The sequence below is a fragment of the Hemisphaericaspora subhashii genome, assembly GCF_019202705.1.
Source record: "Hemisphaericaspora subhashii strain CBS 10753 chromosome Unknown scaffold105, whole genome shotgun sequence".
Classification (NCBI taxonomy): domain Eukaryota; kingdom Fungi; phylum Ascomycota; class Pichiomycetes; order Serinales; family Debaryomycetaceae; genus Hemisphaericaspora; species Hemisphaericaspora subhashii.
In genome coordinates this window covers 14,548-39,296 of record NW_026057313.1, presented here as the reverse complement: position 1 = coordinate 39,296, position 24,749 = coordinate 14,548, and the positions used below count along the sequence as shown (strand labels likewise).

The 24,749-nt window shown below is 33.7% G+C and overlaps 9 protein-coding genes across 9 annotated transcripts; 4 read left to right on the top strand and 5 right to left on the bottom strand. All coding sequences in view use genetic code 12, as the record gives it.

The window, feature by feature from the left end:
* Positions 1 to 26: 26 nt before the first annotated feature.
* J8A68_003400 (uncharacterized protein) lies at positions 27 to 1,658 on the bottom strand (the record flags this gene model as incomplete). The annotated part of the gene is made up of 1 exon (XM_049407252.1): positions 27 to 1,658. The coding sequence occupies one exon, from the start codon at positions 1,656 to 1,658 to the stop codon at positions 27 to 29; it is 1,632 nt and encodes a 543-aa protein (XP_049263323.1).
* A 576-nt stretch (positions 1,659 to 2,234) lies between these two features.
* Positions 2,235 to 3,908, bottom strand: J8A68_003399 (putative serine/threonine protein kinase; the record flags this gene model as incomplete). The annotated part of the gene is made up of 1 exon (XM_049407251.1): positions 2,235 to 3,908. One exon carries the CDS (start codon positions 3,906 to 3,908, stop codon positions 2,235 to 2,237), a length of 1,674 nt encoding a protein of 557 aa, XP_049263322.1.
* Positions 3,909 to 5,493: 1,585 nt separating this feature from the next.
* Positions 5,494 to 7,872, bottom strand: J8A68_003398 (uncharacterized protein; the record flags this gene model as incomplete). Its single annotated transcript, XM_049407250.1, has 1 exon — positions 5,494 to 7,872. One exon carries the CDS (start codon positions 7,870 to 7,872, stop codon positions 5,494 to 5,496), a length of 2,379 nt encoding a protein of 792 aa, XP_049263321.1.
* Positions 7,873 to 10,784: 2,912 nt separating this feature from the next.
* J8A68_003397 (gpi1) lies at positions 10,785 to 15,708 on the top strand (the record flags this gene model as incomplete). Its single annotated transcript, XM_049407249.1, has 5 exons — positions 10,785 to 11,211; positions 11,659 to 11,853; positions 11,942 to 13,749; positions 14,536 to 14,655; positions 15,013 to 15,708. The coding sequence occupies 5 exons, from the start codon at positions 10,785 to 10,787 to the stop codon at positions 15,706 to 15,708; spliced, it is 3,246 nt and encodes a 1,081-aa protein (XP_049263320.1).
* Positions 15,709 to 17,239: 1,531 nt separating this feature from the next.
* SMI1B (Smi1bp) lies at positions 17,240 to 18,649 on the top strand (the record flags this gene model as incomplete). The annotated part of the gene is made up of 1 exon (XM_049407248.1): positions 17,240 to 18,649. The coding sequence occupies one exon, from the start codon at positions 17,240 to 17,242 to the stop codon at positions 18,647 to 18,649; it is 1,410 nt and encodes a 469-aa protein (XP_049263319.1).
* A 52-nt stretch (positions 18,650 to 18,701) lies between these two features.
* Positions 18,702 to 20,060, bottom strand: DIE2 (dolichyl-P-Glc:Glc(2)Man(9)GlcNAc(2)-PP-dolichol alpha-1,2- glucosyltransferase; the record flags this gene model as incomplete). Its single annotated transcript, XM_049407247.1, has 1 exon — positions 18,702 to 20,060. The coding sequence occupies one exon, from the start codon at positions 20,058 to 20,060 to the stop codon at positions 18,702 to 18,704; it is 1,359 nt and encodes a 452-aa protein (XP_049263318.1).
* Positions 20,061 to 20,396: 336 nt separating this feature from the next.
* On the top strand, positions 20,397 to 22,038 carry J8A68_003394 (uncharacterized protein; the record flags this gene model as incomplete). The annotated part of the gene is made up of 2 exons (XM_049407244.1): positions 20,397 to 21,375; positions 21,437 to 22,038. The coding sequence occupies 2 exons, from the start codon at positions 20,397 to 20,399 to the stop codon at positions 22,036 to 22,038; spliced, it is 1,581 nt and encodes a 526-aa protein (XP_049263317.1).
* A 740-nt stretch (positions 22,039 to 22,778) lies between these two features.
* Positions 22,779 to 23,585, top strand: PIN3 (Pin3p; the record flags this gene model as incomplete). Its single annotated transcript, XM_049407243.1, has 1 exon — positions 22,779 to 23,585. One exon carries the CDS (start codon positions 22,779 to 22,781, stop codon positions 23,583 to 23,585), a length of 807 nt encoding a protein of 268 aa, XP_049263316.1.
* A 152-nt stretch (positions 23,586 to 23,737) lies between these two features.
* On the bottom strand, positions 23,738 to 24,658 carry PHB2 (prohibitin subunit; the record flags this gene model as incomplete). The annotated part of the gene is made up of 1 exon (XM_049407242.1): positions 23,738 to 24,658. One exon carries the CDS (start codon positions 24,656 to 24,658, stop codon positions 23,738 to 23,740), a length of 921 nt encoding a protein of 306 aa, XP_049263315.1.
* Positions 24,659 to 24,749: the final 91 nt, after the last annotated feature.

Genomic DNA, 24,749 nt, shown 5'->3' with positions numbered 1-24,749 from the left:
CAAAGAAAAAACAGGTTTACACAATTCTAAACAATACTACCATATCGATAACTCTCATTCGTTTGCAAAATGGAATCATTCTGTTCCCCCTGCCTCTGTTTCTGATATTGTCTCGTTGATTCCCTTAATCTCTGTCTCTGTCGTAATTTCTGGACTTTATATCCATATACATGACTACCAATGACTTCATCGACAATTGGATAATTCAACAATCGTTTAATATGGGTTTGTTGAAGATTATAATTAGATATTTCTTTAATTGCTTGTTGATAAATATGTTCATCTTCATCGAATTTCTCTTGTGAATAATCGACAATTGACAATTCTGGATCATTGGTTATTATTTCTTCAATTGTTTCGTCACGTTTTCCTAAGGATGGTGAACTGGGTGGAGATTGTTTGGGTGATGCTGGATAAATTGCTCTCATGGATGTGTTATTGGAATATATTGATGCGTTATCAAGAGCATGGATTTCCGATGTGCTTTGTATAATTGGAGATAGCGATTGAGTATTTGAATTATCAGGTAGCCAATGTTTATGTTTCCCATCATAATGATATCGTAATCCTTGATGAATCCTACTCATTCTTCCTTTAGAATCAGGATGGGCAACCACCGCTTCTACAGAATCGAATTGTTTATAATCTTTATAATAATCTCCATGGAAAGTCAATTTAAAATCATTAATCAAATCTCGGAATCCTAAACAATCTTTCAAAGAATATTTAAATTCATATCTTCCCCAAGGTAATTGTGATAATGTGAATGGTTTATGACTAAATGAAAACCAATGTCCCAAAGCGAATCCCATCAATTCAATACAAAGTAATGCATTTTGAATACAGACCCCAATACTTTCTTTCCCATCTTGTTCACTTCCTGGTAAGACTTGGAAGAAATTAAGAATGGCCAATATGACCCCCTGCCAATATGAAGCAAAAATGATTAATTTAACACATAAGAACTTCCCAACTGGTTTGAATGGTTTTAAATCTGTCCAAAGGATTTTCCAAAACATAGCTAAACAATATAATGATAATGTAACACTACCATTATAAAACAAGGTCAACCAGAAATAAATCGATTTATAACTCATATCATTAACATTATACCATCCAAATATTTCCGATATGATAGTTGTAAAACATATGATTGGTTTCAACCAAACATATTGTAATATCCCTCTTTTTAAACCCAAAAAAGTATGAGGATCAGAAATATCCAATGGAGGTAAACAATATCCCAACATTCCAGGATGATTAACCGGAGTTCTACCACTTGTCATAATGATTATATTCCTTTCACCTCCTAACATTTCCGTCAAGAGAGAGAAGAAAGTATAGATGACAAACGCTTCATATACTTCTCGGATTGGTTCAATTAAATATCGATTCACAATTGCAGTTTGGTCAATTAGCATTGAATAACATGAAAGGGCAAACAATGGAACTATCAATTGGATCCTAATCATTAGTCGTTGTTGTAATGGTTTTCTATAATTTATGAGATGGAAGAATATACTGACAAATACAATGATGGCCGATATTACTGCGGAATAAAATGATATGGAAATAATCCAACGCGGTAGTTGGACCATGTGATTGTTACCACCTTCGCCGACACCTCCTCCACTGTCGTTATTACCATCCTCTATCATTTGTGGTGCTTTGGTGTATAAAAGAATGATGTGTGTGTGGTTGTAAGTTTGTTTGGGTTTTGATTTTTTTTATGTTTCGCCTTTCGGCTAAATTTGACAGTGAAATTGTTTGATACGGGGGAGTTGTCGTACTGGAAGCAATATATTTTTTTTTCATCTGCGACCCAACAAAAAATTGACAGCAAAGTTTAGTCGCAACTTCCGTAGGTCCAGCCGTCCTAGAAAAGTTCTCTCATACGGTGGGAGGATTTTTGCAACCAAAATCTACAAACCAAAGTCAATCCTAAACCTGTCATTCTCCGCCAACAGGTCATTATCAAGCTCCACACGTAGGTTAGAGTCTTTAGGTAACGCGTGTTGAGCGCTTTCGATGCGTCTTTCATATTTTAAGGGCTTCCTCTTTGGTTTTGCAGTCGTTTTGGAGAATAGAAGAAAAATATAAACAAATGAAACACATAGGTGCAGCACCATCCCAATCAATACTATATCCTACACTCCAAATTCATTACTGAAGCTATAAATAAAAAAAAGCTACATCTATATAACTCGTCATTCAATACCCATCATCATTCTTTTCTATGCAATCCCAACATCTTTCAATCTTTTCTCTCTTTCTCTCTCAGCCGCCAATTTTTTCAAATCCTCTTCAGTGACTAAATGATGACTATGATTCAGTGGCAGTTCAACAACAACTTCTCCATTTTCATCCTTTTGTTCCAAACAAACTTGTATCCCCTGCACGAATGCATCTGATAATACATCTGGCATAAGAAATCTTTTTCGCGGGTCGAGGATTAACATATTCTTGATTACATTACGGGAAGGTTCTGGTAATAATTTGAGTAATCTTTCTGGTCCGCTATTATGATGGTGGTGATGGTGGTGATGATGTTGGGTGCGATTATTTCCATTTGAGCTAGCCCCTTCTCCATTTTCCTCTTTGGGCGGCGGGGTTGTTGATGTTTCTTCTACTCCATTACTCATCAGTAATACTTTCAATTCATTTTCCAAAGATGTATTTTCATCATTTATTAAAGTAGGTGCCGCGAATGATCTATACGAAGGATCAGATATCTTGGGGATTTTCCATGGGAATCGTTTAAGAATCATACAACAATAAATAATCGCAATTGACCAAACATCCGCTGTTCTAGGATCATATCCTGGACCTAATGGTTCAAACACTTCGGGGGATAAATATGGATCCGACCCTACGATTCCTCTTGCAAAGCTTAATTTATGAGTTGAATCTAACATGATTTCTTCTGATGTGGGAGTATATCCTTGTGGAACTTCTTTTTTGAATTGAACAGCTGATCCAAAATCAATTAATCGTAATATACCATGTTGGTTTACAACACAATTATCTAATTTCAAATCACGATGAGCCAAACCATTTTCATGTAAGAATCCAACCCCATTTATCATTTGTTTAAAATAACAGAAAATTTCATTTGTACCCATTAATCCACTCATAACTAAATTAAAAAAATCAAATGGACAATATTCCATTATAATATAATAATCAGGATCAAGTTTTTGTTTTGATATTTTGGAATAATCTTTAATTAATTCAAATGTATATATTATATTTTGATGTTTTAAATAATCACCAACTTTAAATTCATTTTTCACTTTAATTTCATAATCTGATTGAGCTTCTTGTGGTAATCTATTTCTAAATTTCTTAACTGCATATACTTTATTGGGGTCCTTTTTACATTGTAATAAATTAACTGAACCACTTGCACCTGCTCCTAATAATTTCCCAACTTCTCCATATCGATGAAATAAATCAAGTGAAGTATCTATAGGTTCAACTGCTGATGATAAAGCATGCTTTAATTTTTCACCGGGTTTAAGTTTTTTGAAAAATCTCTTTAGGGATAAATGATTCCCTTTCTTTGATCCAGTACTAGTACTTCCGATACTATTACTATTAATCATGGGTGTAGCTGTCAACTTTCCAGATGTTCCTCCTCCTTTTTCTAAACCTGAATCACCACCTCCACCACCAATGCTACCATTTGTAGAATTAGTAACTTGTCGATCTCCATTTATAGAAGAAGCATTTGAATGAGTTGGTTGAGGCTGAGTAGTAGCAGTAGATCCACCACCGCCACCTCCATTTTTTGAGTTTGATGAACTTGTAGTCAGGAAAGGAGTTATCAGACGAGATGAATTTCTGTTTCTGAATAGGGATCGTCTTGAAGATGAATTGGTGGAGTTGAGTGAAGGATTATCAGCCATTGGTTGTGTGGTTGTATGTTCTGAATTCTGGGAAGAATTCTTGAATAAATTTTTAAATGATCCCATCTTCTTAACTTGGTTTTAATAAATAAATAAATAAGATGGGTTGCTTATTGGTTATTGGTTTGATAGAAGTTAATATTCTCTTGTACTCTCTTTTATAATTTATAATCAAATAGTAAATAGCAATCTTCTATTTTATATGACAAATTTTTTGGATTATTCTTTTGAAATAAAAATAATTATGTCGGTTCTGACGGATTTAAAATATGATGTTTTTTTGCTGTACTGTGTGTTGTGACAACGTTAAATTATAATTACTATCAATTAATATGTGTAACTCAGCCTATAGATTATTACTAAACTGATTTAATTAGATCTATAAGTTATGAATGAATCAAGTAGTATATACTGATTAGAAACCCTTTTTTTTAAAAAAGAGAATATCTTTTGAATTCTGGGTAATATTGAAATGTATTGGAATTAAACTTTAAATGAGTTAAACCCACGTTCGCTATAAAGTCAGTCACCTGTTCGCCCGATTACCCCTTCGTTTAAGTTTCGGAAATTAGGTTGTTTACTTGATATATACTGTTGAGCTGATTCAATTTGAACCACCAATAGATACAGTCTTGTATAACTTATAGTGTTGTTAAAGAAGAAAAAGAAGAAAAGAGTAAAGAATAAATTTATTCTTTGGTTTGTTTGCAATTATATTTTTAATTAAAAAAAATATATATCAAATCCCGACCGAGGAAATATACAATACATACAACCAATCATATAAATACACACCCCCATGTGATTATATCAGTAATTATATATAGTTAGCTTATTAATCCGATGACATTCGAGGACTTTCTCAAATCACTAATCATATGCAATCTATAACAACTCTACAAGTAATGATTAAAGATTTCAAATCAGGAACGGGGCAATGCGGAGCGCCTAAACCGCGGGGGTGGGGCTCACTAGCTCGACTTCACATCGCACCCCAGACAAAATGGAAGAGGATTACTTTATGCCCATTAGGTACGATAGAGTGTAACCAATTATCCCAAGTAAATACATACTCTCACTCTCACTCTCACTCTCACTGTCTCCCCCCTCTCCCTCAGGACTTTGAAGAGAGTAAAGCAATAATAAGAGAAACATATTGAAAGCCTCCTTTTTAAGGGAGTCAAAAAAATCCCACAATTCCAATTTGCAAAGTCCTGGTTGTTGGGTTAGGATATCTCGAACACTCCTGGTTGTTGTGAAAGGAAAACTTTAAACTTTAAATTCGACGGATTTTTGCACCCATCGAAGCCACATCGAGACGCGAGGATCATGATCCCCATAATTACGTACATTTACTTATTTATGTCTAAGACCCTTCTCCTCCTGTTGTTTCTTTCTAAGACTAATTAAATCAAAGAATAAATATTATAATATTAAAAAAAGGGAGCCAATACAAAACTATCTTTACATACATAAAATAAACTAACAAACATAAAAAAAAACGCAATCAAATCATTCAAAAAGGGGTATTAAAATAAATCAAATAGAAAAAGGAATCTCATTTTATATCTTTATAAATCTTTGTCTATTCATCAGGTGACGAAGAACCCGTCAATCTATCCCAAACACTAATCTTCTTCCTAGTGTTATTATGACTATCCGAATCATGTCCATTACTAACCAACAATCGCCTTCCTTCATCATCATCGCCATTCTCAAGAGGTCCAACTCCATCCATAATTTCCATCAGATGACTAGATCTATTCCTATCACCACCAACACTATTCAAATTAAAAGAATCACTTCTTAAAACCGGAGTAGATTTCGTCTTCTTCTTAGCACTCGTCTTCTTCTTCTTTCTTCGCTTATTCTTTTTACTCTCCCTCTCATCATTATCATTATCACTATTATTACTCAATATATCATCAAACGGATTCTCAACCCCATCATCATCATCCGAAACATTCTCAATAATCGTCTTATGTACCCCATCCACATTAATCACACTCTCAATAATCCCTCCGGTCTTATATGATCTAGCTTCTTGATATTCTGGAATAGCCATCGGGCTTGATTTATTCGGTATTCTAGTGGCAATCGGAACATCCACATGTCCATTATGATGAATATGTCCATGATATCCATCTTGTTGTTGTTCCTCATTGATTTCAGACACATCAGCCTCCCTTTCTTCCGGTAACAAAAACCGATGATTTCCAGTACTATTATTATGATGACGATAATGATAATGGGGATATCTTTCCAGTTCGAATGAGCGACGTTGGGCTTCAATGATTGCACCTTGTTCAGTTGGATATACTGCTCCGTATTGTTTTGGGATCGGGGAGGGGGACGCGGCTTTGGTGACTGAATCGATTGTATCTTGATTTGGTCGTTTTATGGTGACGAATTTCTTATTGGTTTCAAGGGGGTTTGCGGCTGGGTTTTTTGGTTTCCAATTCTTTCCAACTGCCGAAGAAGAATCCCCACTAGTTTGTGGAAGTCCTGGTGTTGGTGTTGCTGATGGTGGTAATAGTGCTAGTGGTGGTTGTTGATCTTTGTGGAAACTATTTGGAGTTGATGATATTGTTGTTTCTGATCCTTTTTTCAATCGATCAACTAAATCAACATGTTGATGAGATGTTGAAGAATCCAACGAATTTCTTTTTGAATTTGGACCTGACCGTTGATATAAACTATGTAAATAAGTAGTTAAATTTCGTTTTGATAATGGACCAGGTTGAGTTCTTTTAATATTCTTATTAATATCAATATAAACATCCGATTCATCAACAATTTCTTCTCCAATTAATTCTTCAATCACATCTTCCAAGGTCAAAACACCAACTGCACCAGTGGGTTCACCTGGATGATCACTCACTACAATCATATGAGATTTCCCTTCTTGGAAATAATTCAAAATATTTAAACATGAAGTATCTAATGCGGTTTCAGGTAATGTAGCCAATGGGAATGATGCCACTGGAAGAGCATCTTCAGGATCATAACTAATTAAAACACGAACTAATAACATTCCAATGAAATTATATGGTTCATTAGGTAAATGAATTGGAATACGCGAGAACCCAGCATTAAAGATTTCTTCCACGGTTTTTTCATCTAATAAAGTATCTGCACTCATAGTATATACTCTTTCCATTGGGGTCATAATTGAACTAACTGGTTTTTCTTTTAAATCTAACACGGCACTAATAATAGTAACTTCATCTTGATTCAATCTTTCAACTCCCATAGTTCTATGTAATGTAACTAATGTTTTTAAGCCGGATTTTTTATAAACAGTACCATGATCTTCACCTAATATATGATCCAATAATAAAGCACATGGATAAGCAACTGGATACATAATATACATTAAACATAAAACAAATGGAGCAAATAATGCCCCAACTTGTAAACCATATCTAACACAAATAGATTGTGGAATAATTTCTCCAAAAATAACAATCGCAACTGTTGAAGTTACAACAGCTGGCCATCCACCTCCTAAACAATTATCTAAAACAATTGGCAAACTTTCATTAGTAATGACATTAGATAATAATAATGTAACCAATACCCAATGCTTACCTCTTCCAATCAATTCCAATACTTTTCTGGCATGTTTACGTTCTTTGGGTTCTCCACTAGTGGCAATAACTTTTAAATAAACTTCATCTTGTCCCATTAATCCAAGGGTTAATCCAGCAAATACACCACCTGCTAAAACCAAGAAAATCGAGGTGAATAGATTAACATAAAACTCTTCACGAGTCATAGTTTCTCTAGTATCGGCGTAATCATTATGATTTAATGAATTTGAAACTGTACTTGAAAAAATTGGTAATGAATGAGCTAATTTAAATAATTGGGAAAATATAAAAATGAATTTAGTAATTGAACTATTACTGCGGGTTAAAGATGAGGCAGCATGGTTATTTCGTGATCTCGATAGATTACTCATATAGTAAATGTAGATTCTTTGTATCTATAAGTTTGTGAATTTGATGAAAAAGGATGTTTCTCTAGAAAGAAAGAAAATGGAGTTAGTAAAAATTATTTATTTAAAGTAAAACAAAAAAACGTTTTCGATGACGACGTGACTTAGACTCTATAAACTTTTCGTTCTATTTTCCCATCACGAGAAACTAAAAAAAAAAGCAAGCAATTTACACTATAAAATTTAAGTGTCACAAAAATTCTATTTATGTTTTTGTTTTGTTTCGGTGCCTGCCATTCTATTTTAGTACGGGAAATATAGTATAATCTTTTTTTACAACCGAGGTGATTGAAAGTAATACGAGACAGCATATAATCCCATCCTATTAATATCAGTATCTATCAATATCTAATCAACATAATCAGGATGGATTATGAATTCCCATTTTTTGATTGTAAAGTTGTAATATTGGATGAGAAACTGAGGGATATTTTCATGACCCTCCAAAATTAGATGAGCCCCCGTGTTGATTAATCAGATTATTTTTGATGGAAAGTAATATTTGTCGTCATCCATCTCTCTGTTTCAATTAATACAACATACCTTAGTTAATTATAAACTTTTAAATTGATGAAGATGATTAAAAGAAGAAGAAGAAGAAGAAGAAATGAAAATGATTTGTTGTTAATGAAAAAAAAGGAGGAGAAATAAAAAAGAAGAAGAAGAAGAACAAAGTAGAGAATGAAACAACAGGAAAGAGTTTAACAATAAATTTGAAATAAAACGTGTAAAACTTTAAACAAAAAAATAAATATTATTAATTCTTACGAAAAATTCGCGCAAAATAAATTTGTCAGAATAAATTTAAACCCTAAAAGATTCTTTAAACCTTCAAATTCATTAACTTTTTATACTTTGTACATTTGACATATTTACATTGCTTTTAACCAACCTTAGAGATTTTAATCTTCGTAGCATTGTAAGGAACCAAATAGGGGGTTCCTGTGTAAACTTGCTACTTATAAATCCCTCATTGTAAGTTTAATTCTATTTTCTCTTCTTTTAACCTTGTGTCTACCTTTGTCTCAATTATTCGTATTTGTATAATAGAATGCTGTTTGAAAACTAGAAGCAATTACTGTTGAAGACATTGTGTAGCATTCTTCTAAATCATACGACAAAAATACCTCAATCTGATTGTTTTGCTCGGTTGTTTCTTGAAGTGTATTGTTTGTAAGGTTTTGTGCAACATTGAATAACAATCGGTTATATGCATAGAATCACAAAAATGACACCAATATTTATTGTAAATGTAGAAATAGACATCTAATATTGTTAGAGTAGAATATGATCATAATGATACCAGGACGCGTTTATCTCTCCAAGATTTGTAGATTGATTTGATATTGGTTTCTCTTATCACCTCATTCTGATCAATTTGATTAACATGTGGTTGGTGCACTTCTTGTTGAAATATATGTTGGTGGTTGCTTGGTACACAAACAGATGTTAACGTGCAGAAGCTCACCAAGATAAGTTTACATACGCGAGTACAAATGGAAGTTGAACGGAATTTCCAAATATGAGTCCAGCTTACAGGCTTGGTTATCATAGTTTCCGCTACCTACACCACCATCTACCCCACCGCCACCACCTACACCACATCCCACTACCTACACTACCACCACCACCACCCACACCACCACATCCCACCACCGCCACCTATACCACCACCCACCACCACCTCCTACTCCACCATCTCCTACCCCGCCTACACCACCACCTACACCACCTCCTCCTCCATTGTACCATTCCTTGATTGTCTTCATCCATTAATACCATCTTGAACTGCTTAATCCAACAACGAGAAGCTACTAGAATAATTGGAAAGGTTGTATGATACCTTCTAGTATTCTGAGAAGACCGTCCACAAAAGAAGTAATTGAAAGGTTATATTTTGAATTTAGTTGGTGGCAGATGGATGGTTGGATGGAATAAGAACTGAAGAAGGATGTATGGATGAAGAACATTCAAGACAAATGAGTATGGAATGTTTGATGAAATGACTGACTTATTGAATGAATGAACTTTAGGATGAAGGGAGTAAGAAGTACCTATTTGTGGCAGGAATAAATTTATGAATGGATAAAAGAATGAACAAGGAATGAATAAATGAATATGAGGCAAATGGTAGTAGTAGACAAAACAACATTATAGATGACACAAGAAGTGGATGGATGAATAAAGAAATGATTGAAAGAAAGACTAGATAATCTGGAAAGAGATAATTAATGAAAGAAGAAAAGAGAAAGAAAAAGAAGAAAGAAGAAACAAAAAAATTTGAATTCTAGGGGATTTCCAGGTCTATTTATACTTGAGATCTTTTTTGCAACCACAAAAAATTTGCAACCAAATTTGCAAGATTTTTTTGCTAATACTATTGGCTACATAACCACAAAAAAGTTCATACACAAAATAAAACTGAGGGGTTTGTAAATTTCTATCAAACCACCCATTTAAGATTAGCTTTAAGATATCTCAGACTTACTAGAAAAGACATTATAAGCAATTGAATTTGAATAGAGTGTACAGGATTGGTGACAAACCGGATTAAATCATCAATGGTAAGTTGCAATTATTTAATGACATCTACATGCCTTGTCTCTAAATTGAGAATAATGTTTAAATAAATCTACTTACTCCTTTTGTGCATTTTCGTAGAAATTCCGGAGATTTTCGAACTTCCCTAGATCTGTGCTCGTATCCAGGCAAATCTATAAAAAAAAAGTACTGTTGGCGCAAGCTAATGCAAAACTCGTTGTGCCTTCCTTCAACAAGTATCCGAGATTTATCTTTATATAAACATCAAAATATCCGGATCTGCTTATGTCGTTCTCTCGAATTTTGTACCCGACCATTTCTTCTCCACAATCAACATGACTATGGACTATTTATTATATCGGTATAAAGAAGAAGTGCGAGTTCTAAAGGGGATCTCTATAAGCTATAAACCAGGAATTGAATTCTTTTTTGGTAATTTAGATCCTATTGAAGTTATATCCAATTCATTAAATATAATCCAAAATTTAGTTACAAATTATGAATCATATATTAACATAATTACTCATTTTCAAGATATGAAAATTAAAATCCCCAATAAGGTAAATTGTCAAATTCTTCAAGATTGTAATCGATTAAATTCTTGTTTACATGATTCAATTATAATTTGTAAAGATCGAATTCAAACTTTAGAATGTAAAATTCATGAAGAATTTGTTAAATTGGCCAATGCAATTATTCATGTGAATTTATATCGAGTTGATTTACAATCAGAAGTGATCTCAATAACTTCTAGTAGTCTTGGTCTGAAGGAACATGAAGATATTCCTACTTTGGTACAGCTGCTAAGAAATTTAATTTGATAAATAGTTAAAAATAAATAATAAGCTTATTGCAATGCTTATAAGTTCCTACTTCTCTAGTCTTGCCCTTTGTCAATTTTGGCAATTTCAAAATGATTGCAAAATGTCGCATTATTCAAAAAAAAGAGAGACATTAATTGTTGTGAAATGATGTCGCATTGTAATTACAGGGCTGACATCAATTTTCTTACAGCACACACAATTATTGATCTTGACCACTTGATTATTCAAAAGACAAGATCTACAGCACACATTAATGTTGGGTATATGAACCAGCTTATATACATCGACGACTCATTGACCCAAGAATTGCTAATACGATTGGCAATCCTAATTTCTATCGGATACATTTGTTATTGCCTTACGAATCATCTAATCCAAAAACTAGTCATTGATAGATATCCATTGATCTATAAACATAACACCCTGTTGATATCAAGAGACAAGATCGTCGACATCCAAGGGGAGGAGGCAATAGAAGAAGTGGAATCAATTTTGAAACGTCCATTTGGTATTGATTTTGTCACTCGAGAAGCATTTTATCAAAATTTAAATAATAGTTCTCAATATTTACGGCGGGATAGTTTTAGTAATGAATGATCAAAATCAGATTCAAATATTCTTTTCGAATGATATAAGACGATTTCTTTATCGAAATTTCAAGGAGATAGAGGATCAGGAATTGTTTCTTTTGGGATATAAGTTTAATAATATCTATATTGTATTTCGACCAATTGAAGATGAGAAGATTCTTGATCATAGACTACCTAAACAAGTTGAAGATTTGTCAATTATAGGGAAATTGAATAATAAATCTAAGGATAATTATGATTTAAATCTACAGTTTGATCTTGCCAAGGATAGAATACCAAGATGTACCAATCCAAATACATCAATTATATTATTTGATCCACCTAATTTCAAAAACCTCGAATATTTTTCAATACGACCAATCCTATTACAATCAATAGATGAAGAGAAGTCGGGGTCTCCTGAAACTCAAAGCGCGGTTTCTAAATTAGAAAAATATGAACCAATAACTTCAATTAATCAATACCAGTCATATATTTCCGATGATGTTGTTTTGGATAAAATAAATCAACTATATAGAAATAGACTAGTGTTTGAAGATTGGTATGATGATCTACATGGGAAAACTCACTTTAAATATCCTCCTCAGTTACGATCAATACGCAAGTCATTAGCTGTCAATATTTTAGTTCCATTGGTTCAATTCATTCAATATATTTTAATCATTTCAATATATTTACTTAATTTCAAAATCATAGGAGAGATCAATCTAGTTACTATTTCCAAAACATTCCGACAACTTGATCTTAGATTAAAACAATTCAATTATTTCCCAATTCAATTCTTATGTTATTATGATCGAAATATTTTATATTCTGAAGATTCAATGATTATTAAGAATTTAAAATTACCAATCTTTAACAAAAACCTAAACATCAATAATTCCAACTATATTAATCTTTATAATTCATTATGGTTAATATTTAACGATATCCTAATTGGAATAACTGTGTATCAATTAGTTGAAGATAATTTCGAAAAAATCGAAGAGTTCATTCGAGAAAGTATAATCCAACAACATCTATTTGATCAATTAGTAGATTTAATCAATTGGGTATCCACCAAGAATCCTGCTGGGTTTAAATTAAATAACGAATTAGGAAAATTTATGGGTGATTTATATATTTGGGCTTTATGGTTTTGGAAATTATTTGTATTCCAAATCAGTCCCAAATTCCCCGTTTCGTTATCAATTATGAATATTTGTAAATTCTTATGTTATTTCGGGGGATTTTCATTCTTATTAAGTTTTTTAATGGATTGTATGAATATATTAACAATTCATACATATGGATTTTATTATTGTTCTACTAGAATCTATTATCGACAAATTCAAATCCTAAAATCATTATTCCAATTATTTAGAGGAAAGAAATATAACGTTTTAAGAAATAGAATTGATAATTTGAATAATTATGATGATGGCAGTCCATCATTTGAAATTGATCAATTATTATTAGGAACTTTGATTTTCATGATACTTATATTCCTATTACCCACAGTATTTGCGTTTTATTTTATGTTTGTAATAATGCATGTCCTAACATTAATGATGTTTAATTTTTTGGAAAATATTCAAATAATCCTAAATTTTACTCCATTATTTGTCATCTTGTTAAAATTAAAAAATTCAAAACGACTCCAAGGGGGGATTAATTTCGATTATATTGATTATAAAAATGGAACGACCTATATCAAAATGTCAAACAAATCATTAACAAGTTCGGAAATATTTACGAATTTTATTAAGTTATTTAAAAGAGCTAAAAATTTTAGAACTTCAATTATTCAGAATTTCATTAGTGGGGAACTTATTGCCATTAAGTATGATAATAGTTTGAAATTCCATTATTTGATGTTGCCTGACGAATATGGTGAAACGATTAATGTATGGAAGCATATTAAGTAGAGGAGGTATTTAATTTCATAAATGTATTATAGAGATAAGATGTGGGTGCAATTTTTTGGCTGCGAAAAAAGTGTTGCATAGTGCCAGTAGATGAAAAACGTGTTGCACAGACAGCTTTTTAGTGTAGAAGTAGCGTTCAATATAGATGCTTCTAAACCTCTTGTAAAATAATATTCTCCAATTTGGTGTTCTTTTCCATATTTCGACTACTTTGTGCAGACGAAACAATTTCATCTGACATGATGACCAACTCTATTGTTTCGCAGTTGGTTTTCAATTGGTCAAGCCAGATCTCCGTGAATTGAGCAAATATCTTCGAGTAAGCCTGGACTGTCATATCTGCCTTTTCAAGGTAGTAATCATTCCGAAAAAGATACATTATTAATTCTACATTAGGTGATAACCGCGTGCACAAAGCATGAGTTACATCTTCCAGATTTCCAATTGGTAGAAATACATGTCACGTGCAATAAAATTTTTTAGGGTTTCTACCCTAATTTAGATACTGTATATAGTGAGAACCAGATTAATTATTGCGGTAATGATTTTCTTTCTTAATTAGTGCGCACACTAACAAACAGAATCTTTTGTCTGGTCTCCTAACAAATGATGCGGCTCATACTCTCAAGCTGTCACTCACTCACTTGCACTCTGTAATCTCAGTCTCACTTGTTAGTGAAAAATTTTTTTGACTAAGGGAAAACTATAGTCAATATTACAATTTGAAATTTTTTTTGAGGTTTTCTTGTTTCTACTCTTGTGAAGTCTTATATCAACAGTATTCAAAGAACAAAGATGTCATTACCAGCTTCCTTTGACTTAACTCCAGAAGACGCTAAATTGTTATTAGCTGCCAACGTTCACTTAGGTTCTAAGAACGTTCAAGTATGTTTAAGATGATGAAAAATTAAAACGAGAAGGGAAATATTGAATAGCGAAAAGTATCTTGAATAGGATTGATGGAGTATATTGAACCATACCGAGACGGACAGAAGATACAGATCTACATCATATAAACGAATCGACTACAGAATACCTACAATATCAGATACTACATGTTTCATACTACATAATTTGGAACTACAAAATGAAAGTATAATTACAACAGATCTTCAAATAATATAAAGAGAACTTATTATATTCAAGAGAGAGCACTTTCAAAGAAAAAGCCAGAATTACTTTTCACTTATTCCCTTTTCAACGAAAATATTGAACTAGTTTTACTAACTTCTAAATTTTTAGGTCCACAACAAGCCATACGTTTACAAGACCAGACCAGATGGTGTTAACATCATTAACATTGGTAAGACTTGGGAAAAGATTGTCTTAGCTGCCAGAATCATCGCTGCTATCCCAATCGCTTCCGATGTTGCTGTCTGTTCTTCAAGAACTTTCGGTCAAAGAGCTGTCTTAAAGTTCGCTGCTCACACTGGTGCTACCGCCATTGCTGGTAGATTCACCCCAGGTAACTTCACTAACTATATTACCCGTTCTTTCAAGGAACCAAGATTAGTTATTGTCACTGATCCAAGAACCGATTCTCAAGCCATCAAGGAATCTTCTTATGTTAACATTCCAGTTATTGCTTTAACTGACATGGACTCTCCATCTGAATACGTTGATGTTGCTATCCCATGTAACAACAAGGGTAAGCACTCCATCGGTTTAATCTGGTGGTTATTATCCAGAGAAGTCTTAAGATTAAGAGGTATCATTCCAGACAGAACCACTGACTGGTCCGTCATGCCAGATTTATACTTCTACAGAGACCCAGAAGAAATTGAACAAAATGCTGCTGAAGAAGCCAAGACTGAAGAAGTTGAAGAAGCCGAAGCTCCAGAAGCTGAAGGTGAATGGGCCGGTGAAACCGAAGAAGTTGACTGGGCTGACTCTGGTGCCACCCCAGCTGTTGAAGATGCTGCTGCTTCTAACTGGTAAGTTATACAATAAGAACTTTTTGCAGAATGAATTAAAAAGTTGGAGAGAGAACGTCATCTTTTAATGAGAAAGGAGATAAAAGTGGGAGAAATGTGTATATTATTTACATTATTATCATTTTATAATTCACATTTATGTTTAATAGTAACCTGATTTTGTATCAATAGTCATCATGATTTCTTCTCTCGTTTATCTTTTTTGAAAGGCTGTTTCCATATTTTTAAATTCGTTTTTGCAATTTTGAATATTTTGGTGGGACCTGTACGATTAGTATCTTTGTTTAGTTTATTCATATAACGTATATATATATTTAAAAGAATAGAAAAAAAAAGTATCAAAACCGCTTATTGGAAGTCTTATCATCTGTATTATGCGTACTATACGGCTTAGCCTATTATGTCTACTTGGAGAGGTCTATTGTGTCTACATACTAAAGCTGATGCTGAGGTCTCTAATGGGATGGCACGAAAAAAGATTAGAAGTTACCCGGATACTGCATCGCTATAAAAAAATCTTCTCGATGAAAATTTATTTGCTTTATGTTTATACTCCTTTTCTTCTTCATATTTGATTACCACGGATAGCGACCTAAAAACCAAAAAACTGAATCCTAGTCATTTCAATTCGCTCTTACTATCCGGAAGTTATAGAACTGTATGCGTTCTGCATACAACTTCGCCTATTTCCTTGTTTGAGTTCTACGAAAGTTTACTATTGAAATTCGTTCTGAATGGATGTGGAATTCTTTCAGAGTTGATTTGATGCCCCCTCAAACCTACCTGAATGTTTTAGATACTTGCAAAAGGTTTTCTTTTGCTTGTTTTTATCACTTTATTGGAACGTTCGACCTTTTTGTTTATTTCCCACGGATTCAATCTTTATTTTGTTTTTGGTTCTTCCCAGAACAACCTTCCCGGTTTATCGTGTTCTTTTTTATTCAATAAAATTAGCACTTCATGCCCGGGTGATATTTCCTCTCCTTACTTAGAGATATCTATATAGAAATGATGGACATTCTCTGCAGTAACCTTCTAGAACAATGATTACATAATCATGTCTCGTAAATCAAAGAAAATCGCGTGTACCGAAAAAAAAAAATTGTTTCTCCACCGAGAATCACCCGAAGCGAGATTTTAAATTTAAAGTTTTAAAGTTTTCCCTTTTTCTTTTAATAAGCCCACACCCCCCTCCAAAGGAAACAAATCAACAACATTTATTTATAATCTGATTCGAATATAAAGTCGTTCGTTCAAGTTTAAACCTATCAGTACAATATCTTCGTTTTAACCGAACTAGCCGAAAAGTCGCGTCCAGAATCTTATTACCAAACTGAAACGCAAATCCTCGAGAAACATTGATCGCCAAGATTTTCGTGTAGCAAAAACAAAAGAAGAAAAAAAATTCTATTCAAAAAATAAATAGAATTAAACACACATTTAGAAGACAACGTTTCTTACCAATAGCCCCAACGCTCTTTAACTGCTTAGCAACTACTAAACACACATTCGCTCAAAACTACTTACATTACAAGATGATGAAACTCAAAGAAAAGATCGAAGAGTTTATCTATTTACTAAGTACAGATGATAAATACTCAGAATATGATTCGAGAAAGTCATTCAATAGGGTAAATAAACCAGATATGGAGAACTTGCTCCAGTATTCTTCCAGTCAGAATGGTGAAGACACGGCTCACCAAGACAATAGCCGAAACACCCTCGAAGGAGTCCATGAAGTCAAACTTGCTTGGAGACATATTAAACAATGGCTAATCAAATTTGCCCCAGACGTCAACAGTTCTTTACAGAGCAAATGTACTAATTCAGATATACGAGATTTCCAAGATGATCTCCGTATAGAATTACCTAATTGTGTTGTTGAGTTTTTCAAATTAACCGACGGTCAATCAAACTTTAGTAATATCAATATTGAAGCTGGAGGGTTATTTTTCGGATTGAAGTTAATGTCACTTGATGAGATCATGATTATGACTGAAAACTGGAGAAAAGTTTCCCGAGTCCTAAATAGTGAAATATCGCAAATTAAACAAACTACTAATTTCCATGAATTATCAAAGCTTCCAATGCCACATTTAAATACCAACCAATACAGAAAAAAATTCACCGGAAGTGAAGAATCATTAAGCCGAACATCATTGGAAATCACTCCATCCCGAACATCGTCCGCTTCGTCATATAGTTCGGAAACTTCAAGTTCTTCTTCTCAATTTCATATCCCCAGACAAAGATCCATCCCTCCTGGAACTATTCATGAAACATTCGCCCATCCAATGTGGATCCCCATAGTTACGGATGAAGTTGGAAACTATATTGGAATAGATTTATCACCACCTCCAGATGGCTCAGGAACTTATGGACAAGTGATTCTATTTGGACGTGAGTTTGATTTCAAATATAAGATTGCTGACAATTGGGGTGATTTCTTACTTATATTCGCTAATGATTTAGAACTGGGAAATTGGGATATTAAAGAAAACAGGAAAAATAATGATGGGGATTTATTTATTGGAAATGAAGGTGAATTAGTATTCATGGACAAGGCAACAAAGACCGAAATACCCTATTTGGAAGTTTTGAAACGTAGATCATTAAAGAAATGGATGGCCTCACTTGAATCATCCGATAATGAAGAACATAACCATATAGTCGAGGAATTGAAAATTGCTGAAACTTCTATTCTTTCCTTAGATGGCAGTTATGGTGCTGTGGATAGATTCATAAGTGACAACTTGGCACTTATTGATAGTGTTAACAGCCACAACATGGCACAACAATACCCACCGCTACCACCACCTGGACCACAACAAACGTATAGACGTACGGCATCTCAGAGAAAGAGTCCGTTGTCACAAGTGGTGACGGCGGAAATGTCAGAGGAATCTTCCGAGAATACGCTTCAGGAATTAGATATTACAAGTTGATCTATAGTGTATGTAGTAATAATACAAATGTTCGATTTCTTTTATCAAATAATTACCAAATAATTCTTTGAATCGATCCTGGTTCACTATCCCATGAAAATTCATACTTGAAAAACACCAACATCATTAGAACATTGATACTATTCAACCAAATGAACTCTAATGCATGAGACCAGGTATGGACCGGCGTTATATAAACTCTAAATAAAATTAATGGTACAATGTAATATCTTGGCTCAAATAATGGTGATGGAACAATCGTTAAACAGACAGAAACCAAGAATGCTATGATTCCGATAGGAGACAATCTCATTCGTTTGGTTCGTAACAACGATGATATGATATTATAGGTTGCAAAATGATATAATGGAATTGTAATCACTTGACTATACTTGTGGCTAATTAATTTCTTAAATATGTAAAATGTGAAATGTCTATTATCAGCCAATAAGAATGGATGGACAATTGTGAATTTATCGATAATGAACTTGATTCCAAACATGGACGCAGCATTAAGTATTTGATGAAGTGGGTGGGATCCAACGATGAATAAGCCGTAGTTTATAAGTACTTTTCGATTCATCCAAACCGGCCAAGTAAAGAAATTAATGAATGTAAAACAGTAGAATACCTGAACGAGATGAATACCGACTTTGTGATTATCTTTATCTCCAAACGTAATCCCACCATTCATTTTCAAAAATACTGCAAACAATACGAAATTCACAAGGAGTGGAATAATCAGAAAGAAATTGCTAACAGCAGTGGTAACAAACTTGATGACTCGACCAATGAATGAATATTCACCTCTCTGAATCTTTCCATCAATATATACAGCTAAAATAAATGCAATCCATACAATATTAGTCTGTCTAAACCAAAGACTAACAAATCCGACAATGGCACTCCCCCATGGTTGATGATTTTTGGCCAAAGCTAAGGACAACACCACCAACACCGCAGACCAAACATCCGTATAAAACAAAAAGTAATAAGTGAACAACAATGGCTGGGATATGATATTTATTGACCAATATTGATTAGTATAGGCTCCCTTTAAGCGATGAAGTGCAATTGGAAATACAATCAATCCACCAACCAAATTCAATGACCGAAGAACATTGTAGTCATCACAGAGTGATTTGATACCTGTAATGTATTCGAGTACTTTGACATAACCAAACCCAAGAAAGTATAATCCGGGAGGTGTTGTTATCTTGTTATCCCATTTATCAAATTGATAATTACAATAAGTATAACATTGACGTAAATGGAAAATCTCATCAATGAATGGATGTTTGACCTTTAGTGATACTTGATTCTTAATAAATATGCAAAAGGCAACAAATGCAAATATTGCAAAATATTTAACTGCAATTAAGGGATATGTATTGGAAATGACCAATGGCATTGCTTTCTAATCGGGAGGAATGGGCCAACTTCATGGATACTGATCTGAAGGGTTTTTGGCAACAAGTTTGGATGATCGGTCTAAACTTTGAGTGTCGCAGTCCAAACACACATTGAACGACATTTTGATATGCGACATTCACCATACGACACAAATGACTTTTGATAGAAATGGTTGCAAAAGATCCATCATGTAAGCTGCCTACATTTGCCATACAAAACACCCCTAAGACAAGCTATCAATAAAGACAAAAAGATATCATAATTCATATGTCAACCTAAATTGTTTGCTAGCTATCAACTCACTATTTTTTTTCTATTCTATAAGTAACTTTCCATGTCTATCTCAAGATCATTCATTCCAGAAGCCAGTAATCGGTTCATTCCAACAACATCATCCTCCCTGGTTTATAGAAATTGTGAATGGACGTCCCCACAAGAAGATTCAAAACCAATACAACCATCATTCACTCCCAATGTCAGTTTATCGTTACGAGAAGATGTACTTTTCAATCGTACCGATAATAGCAGTATTATTCAAAGAGATCATACTTCATCATTTTCTTCCGAGTATGGTAGTATTACTTCAAGTTCCATTTATTCCACTAAATCAACTCCTTCAATTCATGAAAACCCCTTAGATTTACATCAAGAAACCGTGGCCGAAGCCTTGGATTTTCAACAAGGTTCAAAAGTTTTGAAGTTCAAACAAGACGATTCTAAACATAGACTGAAACAGAAACCAAATTCAGTATTAGATATTGCTGGGCCTTTGTTTTCATTCTTGAATTATAAAGAAATTATGAAAATCTTGATTAATGATACAAACAAGTCCGGTATCAAGAAGCACTCCAAACCAGGCAAGACAATCATTGCGTCAGATATCTTACAAGCACCTGGTTTAAGAAACGATTATTATTCAAATCTTGTTAGTTGGTCATTCAAGACTAATAGAGTTGCGGTTGGACTTGGTTCAAAAGTATACCTATGGGGAGTCGATAATCATGTTATTCAAGTCAATTATGAAAATGAAGAACTAGTGACAGCAATTTCCTGTTCTAAAGATGATTGGATACTCATAGCCACTGCCGGTGGAAGAATACTTTTGATTGATCAAGCAGAGAATACAGTCGTTGCTGAATATGCTGTGAGAGATAATAAATGTATCTTTTGCATTACTTGGTTTCCTGATTCTAAAACATTCATTGCCGGTGATGATTATGGAGAAGTTTATATATTCAGAGCTACCAAGTTCAATGCTCGTGTTCTGATAGAGTTGATTAAGAATTTCAAATGTCATCAACAACACATTTGCGGTATGTTATTACTTTTTGATCATTAGACAATAATCCCTATTTTACTAACTTGACTATTTAGGAATTGCCTTGAATATAAAGAATAATGAAATTGCAGTGGGTGCAAATGACAATTGTTGTACTATTTGGGACCTTCATGATATTTGCAACCCACTTTTAAAATTCGTCCTACCCCATAATGCAGCCATCAAAGCGATTAGCTATTGTCCCTGGACAACTTCACTACTTGCTACAGGTGGTGGAAGCAAAGATAGGAAAATTCGATTTTGGCATACAACTAGTGGAACTTTATTAAACGAATTCTATACTGATGCTCAAATCACATCGTTAACGTGGTCAAAATATAAGAAGGAAATTGTGGCTACTTTTGGATTTGGAGGTACTAAGAAATCAACTTTATTGTCAGTTTATTCATATCCTAAGATGATCCCAGTTATAGAAGTTAACGCTGCTTATAATTTAAGAATTTTAAGTTCCACCATGAGTCCTGATTTTTGTTCCATATGTGTTGCAACCAATGATTCAACAATTAGGATTTATAAGTTATGGGATAAAACGGTGGAAATTTCTCTTAATTCAGAATCGAGAGGAATCGGAGCTTATGGAAGTTCAATAATTGAGTTAGTAGAAGGTATTTGCAAAGGATCTACAACAATAAGATAAGGTTTTCTCTAGTTCTCTCTTTTCATGTAGAAGCTGTCACAGTTTAAACTACAAAGATTTAAATGTGTATATGCAGGCGTAAAGGGAAAGTGCTTCACTTAATCTTTACTCTCTGATGGCGTATATGTAATGGTGCTGATATTGGGGGATATGTGATAAATGTAGGTGATGTCGAAGTAGTTAATTCGCCACTAACGGCCTAACCATGCCGATGGTCAGACTTAAGACTTTTGATATTTGCTCTCTTATTAAATCGTTCGAAACGTAATTTATTGATAATAAACAAAACTATAAAAACATACAAAATATAAGAAATACAACTTAATAAATACAAAGCACAGTAAAACTAATTAACACCAATTTACTGTATTTGCAATACAATTCTAATTCACAATATTATTTAAAACAAAACTTATGACAATGGCATCTTTATTCATTTAGCTTAAATTGCCATAATTCCAAATTAACGACTTTCATGTCGTGATGTCGCAAACTGACTTTTATATAGACAAATAACGCAAGTTTAGTCAATACTGCGACAGAAGCCTCAATTACATCATTATTCTTTGAAAATGAATCGTTTTTGTTCTCGTATCTTAAACTGTAAAATTTCCTAGATTTTTGAATGTTTTGCACATTGCCTCCTTTTGATCTCCCTGTCATCTTTAAAAATCCTTAACATATCCTTCATTTACAACCACCCAAAACTCCCCATCAATCCAATTATCAAACCCCTAAATATGTCTGGTGCGTTAATCAACCGTTCTTTGACTACCATAAGAACAGAGCTTGAATTTTTACGTGATTCTGAAGTAATCACCGAAGCATTATTCAACAGATTAGATTCGGCCCTTCCACAAAGATATCAAAAAGATTCAAAACCATGGGATGTTGATGTCTTAAACTCAGCATCTTCCGGAGTCCCAACACCTTCCCCTGTACCACAAGCACCACCTGCTGAGGTTAACAAAGTGGCAGATTCACTTGCAAAAACAACAATTTCCCCACCTGCTTATACCCCACCACCACAACCACAAGTCCGTAAACCAGTTGGATATTGTGTAGCTCTTTATGATTTCCCAGCACAACAAGCAGAAGATTTAAATCTTATAAAGGATGATAAGATTGCAATCATTGAGCATTTATCTGAAGACTGGTGGAAGGGTTATAAGAATGGTACTGATCCTGAAAAAGCTGGTGTATTCCCATCTAATTATGTCAGAAGCATTTCAGAACAAGAGTTCAGTTCTTCATATTCGGAAAAAGCTAGTTATAATGCTCCACAATATAATACTCCACCTCCACAACAACAACAACCTTCATACGGCGGATATGCTCAATTCCCACCACCATCCACGAATTACTATCCTCCACCACAACAGTATCAACCCCCACCCCCACAACAGGTACAAGAGGTACAACCACAAGAACAACAGAATAACCGTGTTGAAGAAGGTGCGAAGAAGTTTGGTAAGAAATTGGGGAATGCTGCGATTTTCGGTGCTGGTGCAACCATTGGGTCTAATATCGTTAATTCTATCTTTTAATGTTACCTTTATGTTGGTTTCTACAGATTGATTTTTAAAGGCTGATTTATATAGTGTAATAAACATATGCAATAAATTTTCAATAAGTTCTTTCTTATTTATTCAAAGTAAGGGCTATTTACAATAATTTTCATTTTTTATATACTATCTGTTTACTTACGACTATCAGTAACAGTGTTCAATAATAATGCATCATTATCCAAAACAATTCTATTAGGAGATGAAGCTAAGATGGATGCGATTTCTTTAGCAGTATCCAATCTCTTTAATTCAACATAATCTCTCGATTTCTTAATGGCTTCACCAATCAATTCAGCAGATTTGGCTTCACCAGAAGCTTTAACAACTAATTGCTGTTTTTCTTGAATAGCTTTATCAACAATAAATGCAGCTCTTTGGGCATCTTGTTGAGCAATTTGTTTAGCTTCAACAGCAGCACTGAATTCAGGAGAGAAAGTCATATAAGTCAAAGAAACATCATCTAATAAGACGTTGAATTTAGCAGCACGACGAACTAAGTTTTCTTTAACTAAACGAGAAACCTTTTCTCTTTGAGTGATTAATTGAGATGCATTGAATTGAGCAACAACTGATTTTAAAACTTCATTAACAATTGATGGAAGAACTTTTTCATCATAATCAGTACCCAAAGTTCTAAAAATTGCAGGTAATTGGAAAGTATCTGGCTTGAATAAAACTCTACAAGTGATATTAACCATTTGTAAATCCTTAGTACCGGTCAATGAAGCAATTTCTCTTGGTTTAGCTCTAACATCATAGATAATTGGTCTTTGGAACCAAGGAATGACAAAATGGGTACCTTCAGGATAAATTCTTGATTGAACACCATTTATACGTGAGTAGACAATTGCTCTTTGACCACCATCAACGTTGAATAATGCATTTTGTATTAAGATAGTAGCACCTCCCAATAAAACTAATCCACCAACTCCACCTAAAATTCCAAAAGGTGATTTTCCACCACCCATTCTTGGACCTCTTGATCCTCCACGAGCTTGTTGCGCTCTACGTCTTAATTCATCTGAGATATTCTTCCAATTCTGATCACTCATTGCTATTTGCTTTTGATTGTGAAAGTTTCTGCTGATTGGTCTTGGGAACTCTATTAGTTTAATTGCCATCCTTTAGTTGGAAGAAAAAAAA